Source organism: Salvelinus alpinus, chromosome 13, assembly GCF_045679555.1.
Source record: "Salvelinus alpinus chromosome 13, SLU_Salpinus.1, whole genome shotgun sequence".
In the NCBI taxonomy this organism is placed as follows: Eukaryota; Metazoa; Chordata; class Actinopteri; order Salmoniformes; family Salmonidae; genus Salvelinus; species Salvelinus alpinus.
Window position 1 is genome coordinate 10,911,015 of NC_092098.1, and position 24,096 is coordinate 10,935,110.

At 43.7% G+C, this 24,096-nt stretch overlaps 1 protein-coding gene across 9 annotated transcripts in view; it reads right to left on the reverse strand.

Annotated features, from left to right (window-relative positions):
* LOC139537045 (disks large homolog 4-like) overlaps positions 1-24,096 on the reverse strand; it is a 109,510-nt gene that overhangs the window by 42,624 nt on the left and 42,790 nt on the right. For 5 of the 9 annotated variants that reach the window (XM_071337878.1, XM_071337876.1, XM_071337874.1 and 2 more), the window contains exon 3: positions 17,971-18,027. The exons of 2 other annotated variants lie outside the window; for them this stretch is intronic. In XM_071337878.1, coding sequence (XP_071193979.1) covers positions 17,971-18,027 — 57 coding nt within the window. Of the gene's footprint in view, positions 1-8,359; positions 9,339-17,970; positions 18,028-24,096 lie in introns of those variants that run through there. 2 more of the 9 variants (XM_071337881.1, XM_071337882.1) reach the window with 2 other exon arrangements.

A 24,096-nucleotide genomic window follows, 5' to 3' on the forward strand; every position in this document is an offset into this window, starting at 1 on the left:
TACATCCACAGGTACACCTTCAATTGACTCAAATGGTGTCAATTAGCCTTTTCAGAAGCTTCTAAAGCCATGACATCATTTTCTGGAATTTTCCAAGCTGTTTAAAGGCAGAGTCAACTTCGTGTATGTACACTTCTGATCCACTGGAATTGTGATACAGTGAATTATAAGTGAAATAATCTGTCTGTAAACAATTGTTGGAAAAATGACTTGTGTCATGCCCAAAGTAGATGTCCTAACCGGCTTGCCAAAACTATAGTTTGTTAACAAGAAATTTGTGGAGTGGTTGAAATAGGAAGGATATCCTTTATATCCTTCCTATTTGGCCCTGTCCGGGGGTTTCTTCGGATGGGGCCACAGTGTCTCCTGACCGCTCCTGTCTCAGCCTCCAGTATTTATGCTGCAGTAGTTTGTGTCGGGGGGCTAGGGTCAGTTGGTTACCTGGAGTACTTCTCCTGTCTTATCCAGTGTCCTGTGTGAATTTAAGTATGCTCTCTCTAATTCTCTCGTTCTCTCTTTCTCTCTGAGAACCTGAGCCCTAGGACCATACGTCAGGACTACCGGGCATGATGACACCTTGCTGTCCCCAGTCCGCCTGGCCTTGCTGCTATTCCAGTTTCAACTGTTCTGCCTGCGGTTACGGAACCCCTACCTGTCCCAGACCTGCTGTTTTCAACTCTTAATGATCGGCTATGAAAAGCCAACTGAGATTTATTCCTGATTATTATTTGACCATGCTTGTCATTTATGAACATTTTGAAAATCTTGGCTCTCTCTAATTTTCTCCTTCTCTCTTTCTTTCTCTCGGAGGACCTGAGCCCTAGGACCATACGTCGGGACTACCGGCCGTGGTGACTCCTTGCTGTCCCCAGTCCGCCTGGCCTTGCTGCTATTCCAGTTTCAACTGTTCTGCCTGCGGTTATGGAACCCCTACCTGTCCCAGACCTGCTGTTTTCAACTCTTAATGATCGGCTATGAAAAGCCAACTGAGATTTATTCCTGATTATTATTTGACCATGCTTGTCATTTATGGAAATTTTGAAAATCTTGGCTCTCTCTAATTTTCTCCTTCTCTCTTTCTTTCTCTCGGAGGACCTGGGCCCTAGGACCATGCGTCGGGACTGCCGCCCGTGGTGACTCCTTGCTGTCCCCAGTCCGCCTGGCCTTGCTGCTATTCCAGTTTCAGCTGTTCTGCCTGCGGTTATGGAACCGCCACCTGTCCCAGACCTGTTGTTTTTCAACTCTTGATGATCGGCTATGAAAAGCCAACTGAAAATTATTCATGATTATTATTTGACCATGCTTGTCACTTATGAACATTTTTGAACATCTTGGCATAGTTCTGTTATAATCTCCACCCGGCACAGCCAGAAGAGGACTGGCCACCCCTCATAGCCTGGTTCCTCTCTAGGTTTCTTCCTAGATTTTGGCCTTTCTAGGGAGTTTTTCCTAGCCACCGTGCTTCTACACCTGCATTACTAGCTGTTTGGGGTTTTAGGCTGGGTGTCTGTACAGCACTTCGAGATATTAGCTGATGTACGAAGGGCTATATAAAATAAAATTGATTGATTGATTGATTGATTGAAAAAACAAGTTTTAATGACTCCAACCTACGTGTATGTAAACTTCCGACTTCAACTGTATATGGATGGATGATCTCTGTGGTTATTTGTATCTGTACAGGGTGAACCCTAAATTACTCTCAAAAAGGTTTTATGGTCCTCTCTGGAATTCTGTCTTATTTACACTGTTCTCAGCTGTGACACCCTATAGAGATTGGGCCTTGGTGGTCAGGTTACACTGTAAACTTGGTTTTGTTTGATTGGTCAATGGTGGTTGGTCTTGGGTTGAAAGGTTACACCTTCAGATGTTATAAATGTAATCAAATGCCTTTGTTCTCTCTCTTACCCTGTTTCCAGCCATGGAGGAAAGTTGATGATCAATTCTCATTTGCTAGGCTCCTAGTCCTCTGGCCTAGTAAGCATCTCTTTGTCAATGCTTTGCCTTGTACATTAACCTTAGAATCTATATGCCTAGAATAAGGCTTTGTTAATGTCAGTGTTGCCTACATTAAGATTTATGCCTTGTATGTGAAACCATTCATTTTACAAAGTTATTAAATGATCGCTCCTCATGACCATTCGTTGATCTTAGTCGGCTAAACCCATAATACTTGATTGCACATGGATCAACTGAAGCCTCTTGCATATTGCTAATTATCTTTATAGAGTTAGATAAACATTTGAATAGGCTAATTGCTTAGTCTTATTACGAGTTGCATGTGAGGTATGTAGAATATCGTCTACACAGTATAGACACATGTATAGCTGCCCACTACACCAGCACACTCCGCTGATAGGGTCTAAACAAGCAGCAGTAATCACCAGAGGACAAGTGGTAAGGGCAAATGACAAAAACACTGAGAGCCATGAGAAAGGATGGAGAGCCATGGAGGGGAGTGTGACTGCGAGGACAGATAAGGGGTTGAAGGAGCGTGATGTAATTGCTTGATTTCTAGCCTCACGATACCCTGGAGCCATTACAAAGAGAGAAGAGAGAGAAGAGAGAGAGAGACAGAAAAAGAGAGAGATAGAGCCCTATATACATCAACATGCAAATATATTCGTTTCCTAAAGTAAGGTTGTTCATTTATTGATGCTGCATGTCTGTCTGTCTGTCTGTCTGTCTGTCTGTCTGTCTGTCTGTCTGTCTGTCTGTCTGTCTGTCTGTCTGTCTGTCTGTCTGTCTGTCTGTCTGTCTGTCTGTCTGTCTGTCTGTCTGTCTGTCTGTCTGTCTGTGTGTGTGTGTGTGTGTGTGAGATACAGAGAGAGAGAGAATGTGTGTTTTGTTTGTTATCTGATTGAGATAGATAGTGGATGTGTGTGCTTGCAAGGGTGCATTTTGCTGAGTGTACTGTTGACATATACACATGCTCCTATGGAAGAGGAGGAGGGAGTAGTGAGTCAGTGTGCAGGTTTAGGTGATGGAGTGACAGCCAGTGTTATGTCAATCAGTCTGCTGGAGAGGCAGAGGTTAAAAGGTAGTTCACCGGCAGACAACTGAAAATAGCCCCACCTGATCACTACCTCCCTAGAGTTTAAATGTTTTAACATCAAATCGGAGTTGGGCCTCAGAGAGTGCTGAAATATAAATGCACAGCCTAAATATGCTGACCAGCAGGCTTTCACCAGGCCTCAACAGGGGAGCACAGAGAAAGACAGTGGTGAGAGAGAGAGAATGAGAGCGAGAGAGAACGATCGAGAGAGAGCGAGAGAGCTTGGAGGGAAGGTAGAATCAACGGAGCGGTGGAGTGGTACTTTTTGTGTGTTCATTAAGAAAGCGATCGATGGCTGCTACACCTTAAACAAAGCCTTCATTTTGTTTCTGCTCCAGCCACAAATCTATCATCGCTCTCCTCAGGATCAGTTGGCACTTGAGAGCATGTCTGTACTGGCAGCAGGAAGCAGACAGCTCCTTTTTAAAACACTATACACTACAGGACTAGGTCAGGGCTCTAAGCAGGCCAGTCAGGTTCTTCCACACCGATCTTGAGAAACCATTTCTGTATGGACCTCGCTTTGTGCACGGGGGCATTATTATGCTGAAACAGGGAAGGGCCTTCCCCAAACTGTTGCCACAAAGTTGGAAGCAAAGAATCGTCAAGAATGTTATTGTATGCTGTAGCGTTAATATTTCCCTTCACTGGAACTAAGGGGCCTAGCCCGAACCATGAAAAACAGACCATTATTCCTCCTCCACCAAACTTTACAGTCGGCACTATGCATTGGGATAGGTAGCGTTCTCCTGGCATCAGCCAAACCCAGATTAGTCTGTCGGACTGCCAGATGGTGAAGCGTGATTCATCACTGCAGAGTTTGCGTTTCCACTGCTCCAGAGTCCAATGGCGGCGAGTTTTACACCACTCCAGCAGACGCTTGGCATTGCACATGGTGATCTTAGGCTTGTGTGCGGCTCTTGTGCTGACGTTGCTTCCAGAGGGAGTTTGGAACTCAGTAGTGAGTGTTGCAACTGAGGACAGACGATTTGTATGCGCTAAGCGCTTCAGCACTCGGCGGTCCCGTTCTGTGAGCTTGTGTGGCCTACCACTTCGAGCCGTTGTTGCTCGATTTCATACACCGGTCAGCAACGGGTATGGCTGAAATAGTCGAATCCACTAATTTGAAGGCGTTCCCACATACTTTTGTATATTTAGTGTATGTCACTGTAGCAGTTGGAAACAGTTAAGACAAATGACAGAACAATGCTGTCGGCAGATATTGTCTTCAAGACTACAGAGCTTTTAGAGAAAATGAATATGTGTTGTTTCAAATGAAGCACAGTAAGACATACCTAAAATAGGGATCTTACAGGCTAATTCAGGTAACAGGCCTAGTCTCTGTCAGACTTCATTTTCAGGAAATCAAAAGCCTAACATATGGCGAGTAGGATAGCTGTACGTTACAGCTGTGTTATAAGCAATGTGTGCCTGCGCAAGTTAACACAAGAAGTGTCGTAACAGCGTGCCCCGATATACACTCAACAATTCATCGAGCAAAACACAAAGCAGCTTATCAAATGGCTTCAGTCAGTCAGGACAAAATGAACCACAATTAACCTAAAAGCTATGCCAACAAGATCTACTAACACACACATACCCACACCTACACTATCACTCATAACATCAACCACAACCCTCTGGTCGCTTCACTGCTTCATCTGGCATACCCTTCATATTGCAATCTAGAGACATAAAGGGACTCGCGTGAGTAGCAACAATCAGACATTTTCATTGGAGTGTTTAAATCTTCCAAAACAGCACTGATTGTGCAGTCAGTCAGGCAACTAGAGATTGGTTTCTATTTCTGTAGCTGCTGTGTCTAAATGTGTACTCTGTTTAAGGGAGAAAGCAGGGTAAACAGATGCTGAGTGAGATAGAGAGCGATACCAGAAGAAGAGACAGGAACAGAAAAGGCCAGCACACTCCAGACTGGCCCTGACCTGAGGGCAGCACAGCTCCAACGAAGGAAGGACAGGAGGAGAGTAGAGGAGGGGGGACGAAGGAGGGAGAGATACTGTATATGTGGGGGAAGGGAGGGAATATGTGGGGGAAGGGAGCAGATCCATACGTGTGTGTGTGTGTGTGTGTGTGTGTGCGTGCGTGCGTGCGTGCGTGCGTGCGTGCGTGCGTGCGTGCGTGCGTGCGTGCATGAACAGTGTGTGCGCATGTGTCACTGTGCGTGCAATGGGGATGTTACAAGGGTTTATTTGGATGGGACATCATTCACACACTAGCAGATCAGCATATATCCGTCGGATGTGGCAGGGCTTGCAGACGATAACGAATTTGGGAAATAAATAATAAAATTACAAAGGGAAACCCAGCCATGAGATTCCCAGTGATGCAGAACTCCCAAACGATCTAAATGCCATTTATGCTCGCTTTGAGGAAAACAACAAAGTCCTGCATGAAAGCCCCTGTTGTTCCGGATGACTGTGCGATCTCGCTCTGCACGGCCGATGTGAGTTAAACTTTTAAACAGGTTAACACTCGCAAGGTCGTCGGGCCAGACAGAACACCAGGGTGCGTTCTCAGAGCATGCACAGACCAGCTGGCAAGTGTCTTCATGCACAATTTCAATCCCCCATTGTCCAAGTCGGTAATCCCAACATGTTTCAAGCTGACAACAATTGTCCCTGTTCCCAAGAACTCCAAGGTTACCTGCCTAAAGGACTATCGCCGTGTAGCACTCACATCTTTAATTATGAAGTGCTTTGAAAGGCTGGCCATCAACACCATCATCCCAGACACCCTGGACCCACTCCAAGTCGCATACCACCCCAACAGATCCACAGATGACGCAATCTCAATTGCACTTCACACTGCCCTCTCCCACCTGGACAAGAGAGGAAATAACTATGTGACAATGCTGTTCATAGACTACAGCTCAGCGTTCAACACCATAGTCCCCTCCAAGCTCATCACAAAGCTCAGGATCCTGGGACTGAACAATTCCCTCTGCAACTGGATCCTGGAGGTCCTGATGGGCAGCCCCAGGTGGGGAGGGTAAGCAACAACACCTCCACCACGCTGACCCTCAACAGTGGGGCCCCTCAGGGGTGTGTGCTTAGTCCCCTCCTGAACTCCCTGTTCACCCACGACTGCATGACCCAATAGAACAAGTTTGCTGACTACACGATGTTGATAGATCACCGACAGTGATGAGACAGCCTACAGGAAGGATGTCAGAGACTTGGCAGTGTGGTGCCAGGACAACAACCTCTCCTTCAATGTCAGTAAAACCAAGGAGCTGATCATGGACTACAGGAGAAAGAGAGGAGAGTATGCCTCCATCAACATCTACGGGCTGTAGTGGAGCAGGCCAAGAGCTTCAAGTTTCTTGGCGTCCACATCACTAAGGACTTAACATAGTCCACACACACCCGCACAGTCGTGAAGAGGGCACGACAGCACCTCATACCCCTCAGGAGGCTGAAAAGGTTTGTCATATACAGGTTACCTGCATCGTGACTGGCTGCATGCCTGTATCACTGCTTGGTATGGCAAATGCATCGCCCTCGACCGCAAAACGCTACAGAGGTAGGGCGGACAGCCCAGTACATCACTGGGGCCAACCTCCCTGTCTCCCAGGACCTCTATATCTGGCGGTGTCATAGGAAGGCCTGAAACATTGTCAAAGACTTCAGCCACCCGAGCCACAGACTCTTCACTTTGCTACCTTCCGGTAAACGGTACCGGAGCATTGGCTCTCGTACAAACATTCTCCGAGTAAGCTTCTATCCCCAAGCCATAAGACTGCTAAATAGCCATAAGACCATTAAATTGTTCATTAAATGGTTACCCGGAGTATCTGCAGTGACCCTATCTTGCACACTCACAATAATATATATACACACTATACACACTCTCACACTAAACCCAAACACATTCACATACACTACATACCCACACACACATTCCGACACAACACACACACACAAACACACACACACACACACACACACACACACACACACACACACACACACACACACACACACACACACACACACACACACACACACACACACACACACACACACACACACACACACACACACACACACACACACACACACACACACAGTTTCACACTCATGCTGCTGCTACTCTGGTCTTTATTTTTTATTTGTATTCTTATCTAGTCACATTACCCTGCCTTTATGTACATATCTACCTTAAATACCTTGTACCCTGCACATTGATCTGGTACTGGTACTCCCTGTATATAGCTTCATTCTTGTTACTATATTAGATTTTTTTTTACTCTGCATCGTTGGGAAGGGCTCGTAAGTCTACACCCGTTCTATTAGGGGCATGTGACAAATACAATTTCATTTTCTATCTCACACACCGTTCTTTATTAAAACCTCAAATGCACTCCCACAGAAAAGCCATAGGGTGTGTACATGTGTGTAATGCTGCATGTGTTTGTGTTTAAGAGAGAGGGAGAGCGAGATAAGGGCCTCCTACACATCCCTCTGCACACTGAAGCTGTAAATGACAAATGCGTAGCATCACTTTGTTACAACAGAAGGGACTCAAAGGATTTGGTCAGAGAGTTATGAGCACAATATACTCCCACACATACACAGACACGGGCTACGCTACAGCGTACAAAGAGGAGCTACAAAGGAAGATTTTATCACATTATTGGGACATACGGTCTGTGATTCACGCATTTCTCAGAGGCCAAATGTGTGGCTGCTATATCCTCATTCCAGAAATCCAAGTGTTATGTTTATAAGTGCCAATATTAGCAAATGTATAAAGAATCCATGAAAGAAACCATCCACTGAATTGAGAAAAGTCTCACTCAACAAATAGAGTTTATCATTTCTCCCTATCTTGCCAGCATAAGCGTTTCCATTTGACATTCTGGACAGAGAGTTGACCATCCTGATAAACTGGTACCAAACAAAGCTTTTGATGAGAGTCAGACTGCAAGTGCTGGAACAGACATGGACCATATGACCATACCAATTCAGTTTGTTGACTCCATAAAGCAGTTTATCTAGAGATTCTTAGGAATAAGCCTTCACTCATGGTGCAGCCCACATTTAAATGGATGTCTATGTTCAATATTACATTAAAACCGATCTATCATATCTATTTCCATAGAAACTCACAAATCTCCTATTTTTCATTTAGATCATTTCAGATACATTCCCATTTTCAAAATCCATAGGAAACCACCGAAACCATACCAAATATCAAAATGACATAGCTGTATCTGACAAATCTATCATCAGAGCAGTCAGTCAACCAGTCAGTCAACAACCACTTCTAATTGGTGCCTACCATTATATGGTGCGGATGCTTCTTGGCTTTCCGGACGTTGTTGATGAACCGCCGGCCCATTTTTTTGGCATACCACACGGAGACGAACATCCTGCCTGAGTGCTGAACACTGAGCCGCCGTGGGGAACCTAACAAACACCGTTCACCTCCCAAAATGATGGACGAGCCGGATAAGTGGGTGGCAGAGAGAGAAGAGAGGAGGTGCTCTCAAGGGGCGTTTCCTCTCCAAAAAACATGACAAATTCATAAACCCATATTATATCAAGGCAGTTTGTCTGCCACATGACAAAATTATTAGGAATATCGGTATAGCCTGGGAATTTATCGATGTAAGTGAAAAATACTTTTAAAATAACCTCATACTAAACATGCACTTTCAACTAATGCAAAATTAGGCCAGCCTACTTCAACAACAGAAAGACAAAAATCTTAACAATACCCCTGATATCAAGCATTGGGCTGGGAACGCAGATAGCTTTACATTCAAAGCCAGACAAACACTTTTAAATCCGGGGGTGCCACAGTCCCGGTCTGGGTACCAAAATAACTCTGGAGAGGCGGAATAGAGTTTGGATTCCGGCGACAATGTTCCTTCCACCCCCTGCTCTGCTGTGTAATCCAAGTGTGGAGTCGGTCATTTGAGGAATTCCCAACACTGCGGTTTGAGTGGGATTGTATAGCCAACCTGTCGGTCTGATAATTAGCCTACTGTTCAAATATGAGCAATAGCGCTATTTTGAACAGCTGTCAAAATAGCCAAGCCTACGAATAGCCTAGGACCGGGCTACGTATTTGCCATTCAGATCGAACTGAATATGTCTGCATCTAATTTGGGAAAACAAGCTAAAAACACATTCGTCATCTGGATATCTCTTTCTGATCTAAAATAGGTTATTCTTTATTCTGAGGAGCGCGACCGGTGTCTCCCTTCGAGCTCCATCCTCCGCTTTACAACAGCCCGCTGTAGTCTCTCTCTCCTGAGCGAATATCCCCTGTCTCTTTACCCTTGTCCTGTGCTCACTGAGATACAGTTTATGCTGGTGCAGCGGCTGCAGCACCCCTCCCACCCCGGGGAAGGGGAAGTGGGAAAGTTTTATGGCAATTATGATGGCGGGGAGGGGTGTTGATTGTGTTGGTGGTGTTGATGTTTGAAGAGGGTAGAGGTGGGGTTGGGGTGGGGACTATGGCACAAGGAGTGATAAACCTAAATTGACATTTTAATCTAAAGTGAAACACACTGCTACATGTTTAATATCCCCGTGGTCTGCTCAAAGCATAATCTGCACCACTCATCAACTAAACATGGCATAGCAGCAACCCACTCGACCATCCTAGCGGTTTACACAGTGTTATCCCAATGCAGTGCAGTATGTACTGCTGACATGCAGCCTTCCAATGAGCTAGTCCTCTCTAGCAGGCAGCCCCACTCTGTCTGCCACTAGGCAGGCAGCCCCAGTCTGTCTGTCAGCCAGTCAGTCTGTCTGAGCTGAGGTTGACAGTGCTCCACTTCCAGGCTTGCTCGACTCTACAGGGCTGTCACTTTACTACAGTATCACTGGGACCAGAGAGCACATCTTTAACGTTTAATTCAATATTCTGTTTGTTTCTCTCTCTCTCTCCTCTGTTGTGTCTGTGTCCTCCCCTTCCCTCCTCTCTTTCTCCCCACTCTGCTGCAGCCAATAAAGTAAGCACCATGGACAGCAACACAGGACAGAGATGGAGCGCTAAGTAAATGCATAAGTGCACGCACACACACACAAGCGCACACACACACACACACACACACACACACACACACACACACACACACACACACACACACACACACACACACACACACACACACACACACACACACACACACACACACACACACACACACACACACACACACACACACACACACACACACACACACACACACACACACACACACACACACACACACACACACACACAAGCGCACACACACACAGACACACACTCACACATGCACACACACGTACACATGGGAGTTATGTAAGAACATGCCAAGCTGACATAGTCATTGTGTATGTGTCTGCCATTCAGAGGGTGAATGGGCAAGACAAAAGATTTAAGTGCCTTTGATCGGGGTATGGTAGAAGGTGCCAGGCTTCACCGGTTTGTGTCAAGAACTGCAACGCTGCTGGGTTTTTCACGCTCAACAGTTTCCCTATGTGTATCAAGAATGGTCCACCACCCAAAGGACATCCAGACAACTTGACACAACTGTGGGAAGCATTGGAGTCAACATGGGCCAACATCCCTGCGAAACGCTTTTGACACCTTGTAGAGTCCATGCCCCGACGAATTGAGGCTGTTCTGGGGGCAAAATGGGGTGCAGCTCAATATTAGGAAGGTGTTTATAATGTCTTGTACACTCAGTATATATGCACAAGTGCACGCGTTCACAAGCACGCACGCACGCACGCACGCACGCACGCACGACGCACGCACGCACGCACGCACGCACGCACGCACGCACGCACGCACGCACACACACACACACACACACACACACACACACACACACACACACACACACACACACACACACACACACACACACACACACATACACACACACACAAGAGTTATGTAAGAACATGCAGAGCTGACAGCCTCACTTTGGTAAATACAATACCTTTCTCCCCCTCTTACCTCATTTTCTCTCACTTCCAATTACAGGGCCCACTCTACTCTCTACTCTCCCTCCCACTACAATCCCCCCTCTCCTCTATCTAATGCTGACGATTCTCTCCTCTTCTAGCGTGCATCGTCTTTGCCTTCCTCTGCTCTCTCCTCTCCCCTCCCCAGTAGACGCGAGCTGCTCCTGCACAGTAATTACATTGGAGCTGCAGGGACGTCTTTAAACATTTATTAAAGAAAAGTAAGGAAGATGGAGAAAATGAAGATACAAGTCAGATACAGAGAGGAGTGCAGAGAGAAAGAGGGAGGGGAGGAGAGAGGCAGGGAATAGGAAGAATGCAGAGCCCCGGTGGAATACACTAGAGAACATTTTTAATTGAATTCCTGCAGAAAAAAAATTACTTTACTGTAACCCAAACATGGCAGTTAATCTGAGGGTCAAACGACTGAACTCTAATAGTATACATTGCATGGGAGGCGAGGGAGTGAGGGAGGATGCTGAGCAGAGGGCGGGGGAGCAGTTGAGTGATAGAACAGTATAGTGTAGTGAGTAAAGTAGGCTAATGTTCAGTGTAGTGCAGTGGATAGGGGGGAGTAGTATTGGGTAATAAGGATCAATATAATCATGTATAAGAAGGGTTGATTCGGATCAGAGCGGTGATGATACAAAAACACACCATTGGATTGGCGCTGACAGCCAATCAGTCAAATACCTGTCAGAAGGCGCTATCATAAACAGGTCTAATTTAGATCTGATTTAGATCTCAGACTGAAAACAGTCTTAAGGGCTCCAAGCCAAAGCACCGGGACCCTGGTGCCGTCATCTCCATAACTGAGGAGGAGGGTTAAGCCAGCATCCTTACAAAAAAAAACACGTCAAATTTGCGGTTTGACATGTTGACCTTAAATTTGACGTGTAACCATATTTTCACATGTATTACATTTAGAGTTCACACGTTAACACCACCTTTCACATGTGAGGAGAATAACATGTTTTTCACGTGATATGTTTACGTGTCCGAAAACCACGTGGTTTTTTTCACGCTACTTTTTTTTTTTGTAAGGGCAGGGCCATCTCCTGTTGCCATGCCAACCCACTGCAGTGCTTCCTGAGGCGATCCTACCCATAAAGCATAAGAACAGTGCAGAACAGGGCAGGAGTCCTCAGTGTTGCTGGCAAACTGAGCACATTTAAGCACCTAGCAGCCAACGACACCACAACTGCTGCCATCTGCCTATAAAACCACATCAATGTCTTCCTGTCAATGCAGAGGCAAGAGTGTGTGTGGGTGCGGGTGTACGTGTGTTGGGGGAGATATCCTTTATTGGATCACTGCTGACCGTCTGGGGAGCTGAATCCCTAAGGCGCACTCTACACAACATATTGACACACACACACACACACACACACACACACACACACACACACACACACACACACACACACACACACACACACACACACACACACACACACACACACGCGCCATATGAGGATACATGTGTTAAAACCTTTTTTTCCCTCCCTCCCTCCTCACCCTTCCTGCCTTCTACATTTCAAATGTAGAATATACACTCAGTGGCCAGTTTATTAGGTACACCATCTAGTACCAGGCCAGACCCCTATTTGCCCCAGAACAGCCTGAATTCTTCGGGCATGGAAACATTGCTCAATTGTTATTATGGGACTTAACGTTCCTCACACCATTACACCACCACCACCAGCCTGTACCGTTGACACCTGGCAGGATGGGGCCACGGACGCCAAATCCTGACTCTGCCGTCAGCATGACGCAACAGGAACTGGGACTCGTCAGAACAGGCAATGTTCTTCCACACCTCAGTAGTCCAGTGTTGGTGATGGCGTGCCCACGGGAGCCGCTTCTTCTTGTTTTTATCTGATAGGAGTGGAACCCGGTGTGGTCGTCTGTTGCAATAGCCCATCCGTGACAAGGACCGACGAGTTGTGCGTTCCGAGATGCCGTTCTGCACGCCACTGTTGTACTGCGCCGTTATTTGCCTGATTGTGGCCCGCCTGTTCGCTTGCACGATTCCTGCCATTCTCCTTAGACCTCTCAACAACGAGCTGTTTTCGCCCACAGGACTGCTCAATGTTTTTTGTTTGTCGTACCATTCTCTGGAAAACTCTAGACCCTATCGCGCGTGAAAAGCCCAGGAGGCCGGCCATTTCTGAGCTACTGGAACCGGCGTGCCCAAGCTGGTCTCAGAGCATTTCATATTATTTTGTATGTAAATCTGAGACACTCCATTTAGTGTGATATGTTACGTTTTGTATGGTATGTATAAATTTATGGATGGCCATCACCCTTTTTTGTATGATATGTTACGAATTCTAGCTAGGTGGCTAACGCTAGCTAGGCTAGAGGTTAGGGGTTAGGTTTAAGGTTAGCGTTAAGTTTAGAAGTTTGGTTAAAGGGTTGAGTTTAGGGCTAGGGTTAGGTTTAGGGGGAAGGGTTAGTTAACATGCTAAGTAGTTGCAAAGTAGCTAAAAAGTAGTAAGTAGTTGAAAAGATGGCAATTAGCTAAAATGCTAAAGTTGTCCGTGATTAGATTCCAACTTGCAACCTTACGTTTACTATATAATGTCTAGTCTATGAGACCAAGCTGGCGCGCCTGCCATCATCAAAGTCGCTTAGGTAACTCTTAGGTAACTCGTTTTGCCAATTCTAACGTTCAATCGAACAGTAACTGAACGCCTCAATGCCAGAATAATGGTCCAACAGCAACTTCAATTTGTTCACAACTACTCTGCCCCTCATTATTAAACATATGCATCACTGTTTATGCAGCGTGGCCACCTTTTCAAGGTTATAAAAAAAGAGATGAGAATTCCACAGCTAAACACTGCCCCCACCTGGCCACAGTCAATCCTTGCTGCACTGGCCTAAAGCTCCTTTGAAATATACATAACTTCACAGAAGGATTATCCAAATATCCATATCCTGTAGATAGATCATTGACACAATATCACAACTGACCTTGGCAATCAGCCAGTCAAATAGACTAGGCAGCCAATGCTTCTCAGGTTGGGACTAGAGGGAGTGCAGCTATGACTGGAAGTTACTTTTCGTAGCAGGTTAGGAGAGAGTTTTAACTAACCCTAAACATTTTCTCAACCTTATCCTAAGTCTCCTAACCTGCCACGTTAATTATCCTAACCTTCTGAGTAAATTACCCTAACCTGCTGAGTAAATTATTCTAACCTGCTGAGTAAATTATCCTAACCTGCTGAGTAAATTACCCTAACCTGCTGAGTAAATTACCCTAACCTGCTGAGTAAATTATCCTAACCTGCTGAGTAAATTACCCTAACCTGCTGAGTAAATTACCCCAACCTGCTGAGTAAATTACCCTAACCTGCTGAGTAAATTACCCTAACCTGCTGAGTAAATGACCCTAACCTGCTGAGTAAATTACCCTAACCTGCTGAGTAAATGACCCTAACCTGCTGAGTAAATTACCCTAACCTGCTGAGTAAATTACCCCAACCTGCTGAGTAAATTACCCTAACCTGCTGAGTAAATTACCCTAACCTGCTGAGTAAATTACCCTAACCTGCTGAGTAAATGATCCTAACCTGCTGAGTAAATGATCCTAACCTGCTGAGTAAATTACCCTAACCTGCTGAGTAAATTACCCTAACCTGCTGAGTAAATGATCCTAACCTGCTGAGTAAATGATCCTAACCTGCTGAGTAAATGATCCTAACCTGCTGAGTAAATGATCCTAACCTGCTGAGTAAATTACCCTAACCTGCTGAGTAAATTACCCTAACCTGCTGAGTAAATTACCCTAACCTGCTGAGTAAATTACCCTAACCTGCTGAGTAAATGATCCTAACCTGCTGAGTAAATTACCCTAACCTGCTGAGTAAATGATCCTAACCTGCTGAGTAAATTACCCTAACCTGCTGAGTAAATTACCCTAACCTGCTGAGTAAATGACCATAACCTGCTGAGTAAATGATCCTAACCTGCTGAGTAAATGATCCTAACCTGCTGAGTAAATGATCCTAACCTGCTGAGTAAATGATCCTAACCTGCTGAGTAAATGACCCTAACCTGCTGAGTAAATGATCCTAACCTGCTGAGTAAATGATCCTAACCTGCTGAGTAAATTACCCTAACCTGCTGAGTAAATGATCCTAACCTGCTGAGTAAATTACCCTAACCTGCTGAGTAAATGATCCTAACCTGCTGAGTAAATGATCCTAACCTGCTGAGTAAATTACCCTAACCTGCTGAGTAAATTACCCTAACCTGCTGAGTAAATTACCCTAACCTGCTGAGTAAATGATCCTAACCTGCTGACTAAATTACCCTAACCTGCTGAGTAAATTACCCTAACCTGCTGAGTAAATTACCCTAACCTGCTGAGTAAATTACCCTAACCTGCTGAGTAAATTACCCTAACCTGCTGAGTAAATTACCCCAACCTGCTGAGTAAATTACCCTAACCTGCTGAGTAAATTACCCTAACCTGCTGAGTAAATTACCCTAACCTGCTGAGTAAATGATCCTAACCTGCTGAGTAAATTACCCTAACCTGCTGAGTAAATGATCCTAACCTGCTGAGTAAATTACCCTAACCTGCTGAGTAAATTACCCTAACCTGCTGAGTAAATTACCCTAACCTGCTGAGTAAATGATCCTAACCTGCTGAGTAAATGATCTTAACCTGCTGAGTAAATGACCCTAACCTGCTGAGTAAATTACCCTAACCTGCTGAGTAAATTACCCTAACCTGCTGAGTAAATTACCCTAACCTGCTGAGTAAATGATCCTAACCTGCTGAGTAAATGATCCTAACCTGCTGAGTAAATGACCCTAACCTGCTGAGTAAATTACCCTAACCTGCTGAGTAAATTACCCTAACCTGCTGAGTAAATTACCCTAACCTGCTGAGTAAATTACCCTAACCTGCTGAGTAAATTACCCTAACCTGCTGAGTAAATTACCCTAACCTGCTGAGTAAATTACCCTAACCTGCTGAGTAAATTACCCTAACCTGCTGAGTAAATTACCCTAACCTGCTGAGTAAATTACCCTAACCTGCTGAGTAAATTACCCTAACCTGCTGAGTAAATGATCCTAACCTGCTGAGTAAATGATCCTAACCTGCTGAGTAAATTACCCTAACCTGCTGAGTAAATTGATCCTAACCTGCTGAGTAAATGATCCTAACCTGCTGAGTAAATTACCCTAACCTGCTGAGTAAATTACCCTAACCTGCTGAGTAAATTACCCTAACCTGCTGAGTAAATTACCCTAACCTGCTGAGGAAATGATCCTAACCTGCTGAGTAAATGACCCTAACCTGCTGAGTAAATGATCCTAACCTGCTGAGTAAATGATCCTAACCTGCTGAGTAAATTACCCTAACCTGCTGAGTAAATTACCCCTAACCTGCTGAGTAAATGATCCTAACCTGCTGAGTAAATGATCCTAACCTGCTGAGTAAATTACCCCTAACCTGCTGAGTAAATGATCCTAACCTGCTGAGTAAATGATCCTAACCTGCTGAGTAAATGATCCTAACCTGCTGAGTAAATGATCCTAACCTGCTGAGTAAATGATCCTAACCTGCTGAGTAAATTACCCTAACCTGCTGAGTAAATTACCCTAACCTGCTGAGTAAATTACCCTAACCTGCTGAGTAAATGATCCTAACCTGCTGAGTAAATGATCCTAACCTGCTGAGTAAATGATCCTAACCTGCTGAGTAAATGATCCTAACCTGCTAGGAAAACGTCACTTCCGGTCGTAGCTGTACTCCCTCTAGTCAGAACCTGCTTTTCACCACAAATAACAACGCTAGGAGCTTCACCTGGATTCAGAACAGAGTGAAACTTCACACCTAAAAAAATACATAGACATTAGCCAAGTGGATACTGCAGAAGATGTAACACCTCTCTGTAGCAAAAAACATAATCTGCAATGTGAGAACGACCAGTCCAGATGTTGGTTCTGTATGAGTTTGACCACATTATGACCACATCACAGACAATAGAGATCCTATTACATTACTAGAGGGGATATGTCATATGCCCTCAAAGTTCCATAATGGGGTAAAAATGGCAGACATCTTGGTCAGGGAGAAATCCAAAACCAGTCTATTTGGAATGAATGGCAGTAGAGGCATAGGGGATGCATTTCCTGCTTTTACTTATGCAGGAAAATAAAAGTAAGGCATATTATTTATCAGAAATTGTGTAATGAAATTATAGTCAACCTAAAATATAGTCATATAATTATAAATACAGTTTATACAGGTTTTATAACAATTTTCTGTATGAATAGCCTCTAAAATATATGTAAACAGATGTAGTTTTCTTGGAAAGCTGTCAGTGCTATTATCTGATACAATAGCAGTACTTGTTGCATTTACAACTTGTCTAAGTCCTATCATCAACTGATTCCAGCCAGAGTTTGGTTGTGCATTGACTTCATTGTTGAAATGGAATGTTTGCATACTGGCAGTTAATGTGAAAAATGAATGGAATCATTCCTTCAAAACTGGCTGGCTAGCTAATTAACATACATACAGTGCAGATAAATCCTTCACAGTCATCGTCTTACACAATATCTTAACACAGCACTGGCAAACCATGGTTGAACAACTCCCTGCCCAACATGGCTGATCTTTGGACCATCATATCAAGGTTAATGTACATTCTAGTATTTGAATTCCTAATCACAAGTCACAGATGAGCAATATGACCACAGCGAAGATGACCTCATTATCGCAACAGACAGTAAACTGTGATAATACAACCAAGCTCGACTTGCAGGACTCAAAATGATGTCACAATACATGACTAGTAAAGATGTAAGAAAGCCACTGCGATGATGATGATGATGATGATGATGGTGAGGATAGAACAGAAGCGCTGTGAGCATCAGGTGGTGCTGTGCTCTTACCAGTGTTGAAACAGCAGAGGTGTACATAGGATTGTGGCCTGACGACATCAACACCGGCTGCAAAACAACAGAGGAGGGTAAAGGGTAACTAGAGGAGGAGAAGGGGTAAACGGGAGGGGGTAACTAGAGTAGAGCAGGAGAGGGGTAAAGAGGAGGGGTAACTACTGGCGAGGAAGTAAGAAACAAGGAAGGGGGTGAACTGAGAGGAATCGGTAATAGCACAGCAAAGAAAGCGAGTCGGGATAAAATAGTATAAATGGGCGGTGAGTAATAATAAGGTAATACACTGAGAGGTTATATTGCAGAGTGGTAAGCAGGTAACATACAGAGAGAAGTGCCCAACCCAACCCAAACCAGGAGGAGGAGGAGTGACGTAAGTAAACAAAGGAAGGATTATACAATTATTCAACTGGAATAGAAGGGGGTTAGTATTGTTTGTTCAAACAAGGCAGAGTGGTAGGAAAGAGAGGGAAAGACAGACGATAAGAAGGCGAGAAACAAGAATGGAATCGGGACATGGACGTGGAAATGCAATCAGGTTTTGTGCAAAAATAATATTAAATAAAAACACAAAAAATCTGCAGTCACCATCATTATTCCTGCCATGGGGTGTAGCACTCCATATTATAAACTGTATAACGGCTTGATCTCTCCTCGTCCAATCAGCAACTAGGACCGGAGTTATCCATTTTAAAATAAACATTGAGGACCACTGATGATTATTGTACCATTAAAGCCAGACTTGTAATTGTTTTTGATGTCAACAAACAGAACATTTCGCCTGAAGTAATTTCAGTTTCTCCAGTGCAGAAATGTAGTTGCTGTTCCTCTTTCTTAACACATGAGGGGGCAAATGAGACCTTGATAACGGATCTAACAGTCTCAAAGTGAAGGCAACAAAGTAGGTCAGTATTCCAAAGTGGTGCAGGTTCAGTAACCTCGCACCTGCACCACTTTGTGCCCCCGGTGTCACAGGAAGGCCAAGAAGATCATCAAGGACCTCAGCCACCCGAGGCATGGCCTGTCCACCCCGCTACCATCTAGAAGGCAGCGACAGAACAGGTGCATCAAAGCTGGGACTGAGAGACTGAAAAACAGCTTCTATCTCCAGGCCAAAAGACTGTTAAATAGTCATTACCAGCAGGCCTCTGCCAAGTACACTGCCACGAACTTTAGTTACTGTTACTAGCCAGCCATCACCCGGTGCTCAGCCCTGCACCATAGAGACTTGTGCCCTAAGAAAGTATTCACACCCCTTGATTTTGTTCATATTTTGTTGTGTTACAGCATGAATTTAAAATGGATTCAATTGCGATTTTTTTGTCACTGGCCTACACACAATAGCCCATAAGGTCAAAGTGGAATTATGTTTAAAAAAAAATATATATATATTAATAAAAAAGTATAGCTGAAATGTCTTGAGTCAATAAGTATTCAACCCCGTTGTTATGGCAAGCCTAAATAGGTTCAGGAGTAAAAATGTGCTTAACAACTCACAGAAGTTGCATGTTTAACGTAATTTTTTTTATGACTAAATCATCTCTGTACCCCACACATACAATTATCTATAAGGTCCCTCAGTCGAGCAGTGAATTTCAAACACAGATTCAACGACAAAGACCAAGGAGGTTCTCCAATGCCTCACAAAGAAGGGCACCTATTGGTAAATGAAAAGCAGACATTGAATATCCCTTTGAGCATGGTGAAGTTATTAATTACACTTTGGATGGTGTATCAATGTACCACCCAGACACTACAAAATCACAAGCGTCCTTCCTAACTCAGTTTCCGGAGAGGATAGAAACCAGTCAGGGATTTCACAAGGCCAATGGTCACTTTAAAACAGTTAGAGAGTTGAATGGCTGTGATAGGAGAAAACTGAGGATGTAGTTACTGATTTTAGTTACACCACAATGGTAACCTAATTGACAGAGTGAAAAGAAGGAAGCCTGTACAGAATAAAAATATTCCAAAACATGCATCCTGTTTGCAGTAAAACTGCAAAAAATGTGGCAAAGCAATTCACTTTTTGTCCCGAACACAAAGTGTTATGTTTGGGGCAAATCCATTACAACACATTACTAAGTACCACTCTCCATATTTTCAAGCATAGTGGTGGCTGCATCATGTTATGGATATGCTTGTAATCGTTTAGGGCCTGGGGAGTTTTTCGGGATAAAAAAGAAATGGAATGGAGTTAAACACTGGCAAAATCCAAGAGGAAAACCTGACTTAAATCTACTTGAAAATCAATGGCAAGACCTGAAAATGGATGTCTAGCAATGATCAACAACAAATGTGACAGAGCTTGAAGAATATTGAAAAGAATAATGGGCAAATGTTGCACAATCCAGGTATGGAAAGCTCTTAGAGACCAGATCCAGAAAGACAGCTGTAATTGCTGCCAAAGATGTGTATACAAATAATTGATTCGGGTGTGAATACTTATGTAAATTAAATATTTCTGTATTTCATTTTCAAAAATGTGCACAAATGTTTAAAAATATGTTTTCAATTTGTCATTATGGGGTATTGTGTGAAGATGGGTGAGAATTGTTTATATTTAATACATTTTGAACTGAGACTGTAAGTCAAGGGGTGTGAATATTTTCAGAAGTCACTGTAAATCGTCATTGAACACTGGTCAATTTAAGAAAGTTTACATACTGTTTACCCACTTCATTTGTATATACTGTATTCTAGTCAAGGCTCATCCACTATACAGTAACATTCGGAAAGTATTCAGACCCCTTTTCCACATTTTGTTACGTTACAGCCTTATTCTCAATAAAATAAAATAAAATGTGTTCCTCATCAATCTACACACAACATCCCATAATGACAAAGCAAATAACGTTTTCTATATATTTTTTGCAAATGTATAAAAAAATCTAAAACTGAAATATTACATTTACATAGGTATTCAGACCCTTTACTCAGTACTTTGTTGAAGCACCTTTGGCAGTGATTACAGCCTCGAGTCTTGGAAATGATGCTACAAGCTTGGCACACCTGTATTTGGGGAAATTCTCCCATTCTGCAGATCCTCTCAAGTTCTGTCATGTTGAATGGAGAGCATTGTTGCAAAGCTATTTTCAGGTCTCTCCAGAGATACTCGATCGGGTTCAAGTCCGGGCTCTGACTAGGCCACTCAAGGACATTCAGAGACTTGTCCCGAAGTGACTCCTGCATTGTCTTGGCTGTTTGTTTAGGGTCGTTGTCCTGTTAGAAGGTGAACCTTCACCCTAGTCTGAGGTCCTGAGCGCTCTGTAGCAGGTTTTCAGCAAGGATCTCTCTGTACTTTGCTCCATTCATCTTTCCCTCAATCCTGACTAGTCTCCCAGTCCCTGCCGCTGAGGAGTGGCTTCCGTCTGGCCACTCTACCATAAAGACCTGATTGGTGGAGTGCTGCAGAGATGGTTGTCCTTCTGGGAGGTTCTCCCATCGCCACAGAGGAACTCTGGAGCTCTGTCAGAGTGATCATATGGTTCTTGGTCACCTCCCTGACCAAGGCCCTTCTTCCCTGATTGCTCAGTTTGGCTGGGCAACCAGCTCTAGGAAGAGTCTTGGTGGTTCCAAACTTCTTCCATTTAAGAATGATGAAGGCCACTGTTCAATGCTGCAGAAATGTTTTTGTACCCTTCCCCAGATCTGTGCCTCGACACAATCCTGTCTCGGAGCTCTACGGACAATTCCTTCGACCTCATGGCTTGGTTTTTGCTCTGACATGCACTGTCAACTGTGGGACCTTATATAGACAGGTATGTGCCTTTCCAAATCATGTCCAGTCAATTGAATTTACCACAGGTGGACTCCAAGTTGTAGAAAAATCTCACGGATGATCAATGGAAACAGGATGCACCTGAGCCCAATTTCAAGTTTCATAGCAAAGAGTCTGAATACTTTTGCAAAGAATTCTTAAAACCTGCTTTTCGCTTTGTCATTATGGGGTGTTGTGTGTGTAGATTGATGAGGGAAAAAATGTACTCAATCAATTTTAGAATATGGCTGTAACGTAACAAAATGTGGAAAAAGGGAAGGGGTCTGAATACTTTCCGAATGCACTGTAACTACTGCTGTACACACCTTTTCTATTCATATACTGTCCATAATGTCTACATACTGTACACCATCATATACATATATATTCATATTCCGCACTCTGACATTGCTCGTTCTAATATTCATATCTTTCTTCATACCTTTCTTTTATTTTTTGGTGCGATTTGCGTGTATCATTTTCTATTGTTAGGTAGACCCTGCACTGTTGGAGCTAGAAACATAAGCGTTTCTCTATAACCCCGCAATAACATCTACAAAATATGTGTACGGGACCAATCAAATGGTATTGGATTTGATTGGTCACAACGTAGAGGTAACCATCAAATGCATGTGACGTATTATCGGGAACACCACAACCTGAATCAGTGGTAATCAAATCCAGCCTAAATCTATACTAACCAGACAGTCCCACTGAGGGGCGTTTGATACGAGCAGCATATACAGAGAAGTTTTAAAAAAGAGACATCAAGTCCCCTTAGGCCCTGTGGACAGGGAGTGTAGGACGATTCAACTGGGCTGATGATGTTTCGGTGACGTCATATTGCAAAGGTCCAAATATGACATCGTAGACATTCTCGGTGAAGTCATAATGATCTTTCCCTCAAGTAACCTTATACGGTTTGCGATCGTTTTCACGGTCCTTGACTCTACCCTCCTGCCCACTGGATCAAAATAAGTCCAGGGAAAGGCTGAATATATTATATCATATCAAATATCATATGTCATATCATTCATGTCACAGTACACAAAAGAAATCCAACACACAGACTGACTGAGACACACTGACAAACTGTGAACGTTGGTTACAGAAACATAGACAAACGTAAATGCATGTTTCCCAAGAGAATGCACTGAGGGAGAGAAGGACAGGAAAAGATGTAGAGTGATAGAAATAGACAGTTCTGTATAGATCAGAGAGGACGAGCCTGGTATCCCTTCAACAATGGAAATATCATTGGGGTGTGTATTCATGTGTGTGCTTGTGTCTGTGCATATGGGTCATTCTACAGAAGTGGTGCAAATTGGGTGTTCGAAGTATTTTTTAACCTATTTCTCCCAAACGTCCAGCACAAGTCTTCCAACATACTGTATGTCATATAATTCACACACACACTGTTAGTGTTGCATATTTGACATTTTACCTGAATTCCTTACCACCCCACTAAATGTGTCACTACTGAAACTGTGACATAGTTGCAGTAAAGGGAGAATCATGCACAGTAGTGATCATTTTGATTAACCTATTACAGATTCATTTAATACATTTTATTTGCATACCAAATTCACAAAATAGTAAAAACATGATTTTTAAACAGATTTTCAAAACCTTATAATTTAATTCAGATAAATATCATCTCTATTGTTCTCTGTAAAATGTTCAGTGTTGTCTGTATGAATCTGAAACTTGTTGATTGATTGAATGACTTATGCATCTAGTTAATTACGTTGTCAGATGTTTAAACACCTAGCATTATTTTGGCAAAATACAGGCGTTTCGGTGTCAAGTGTCAATCATAAATAGAGGACTCTGTATGGGTACAACTCGTTTAAGTATAGCTATTGCCATTGAGGGCTTCCACCATTTAAAAGTAGTCAAATGGGTGGGGATTCCTATGGGTTGGGAGTGATCAGCCAATGATCAGAGAGCTTTGTCTTCTTCAAATTGGATTGCCTATGGTTTGGAGCCAAGACCAAGATTAATACCAGGACATTGGTCCCAAGATCCAGACGCAGTGAGTTGAAACCATGACAAGGTCAAGGCAATAGTCCAGGGGCCCTTTCTTCAATTGTAAGAAACTCAAGTAGAGTAAACTCGAGTACAGTACAGCACATTTACATTTTAGTCATTTAGCAGAAGCTGTTATCCAGAGTAACATACAGGAGCGATTCGTGTTAAGTGCCTTGCTCAAGGGCACATCGACATATTTTTAACCTAGTCGGCTCGGGGATTCGAACCAGCGACCTTTCCTTTACTGGCCCAATGCTCTTAACTGCTAGGCTACCTGCCTCACTCTATACAGTATAGTACAGTACAGTACAGTACAGAAGATCACAGTATAGCAC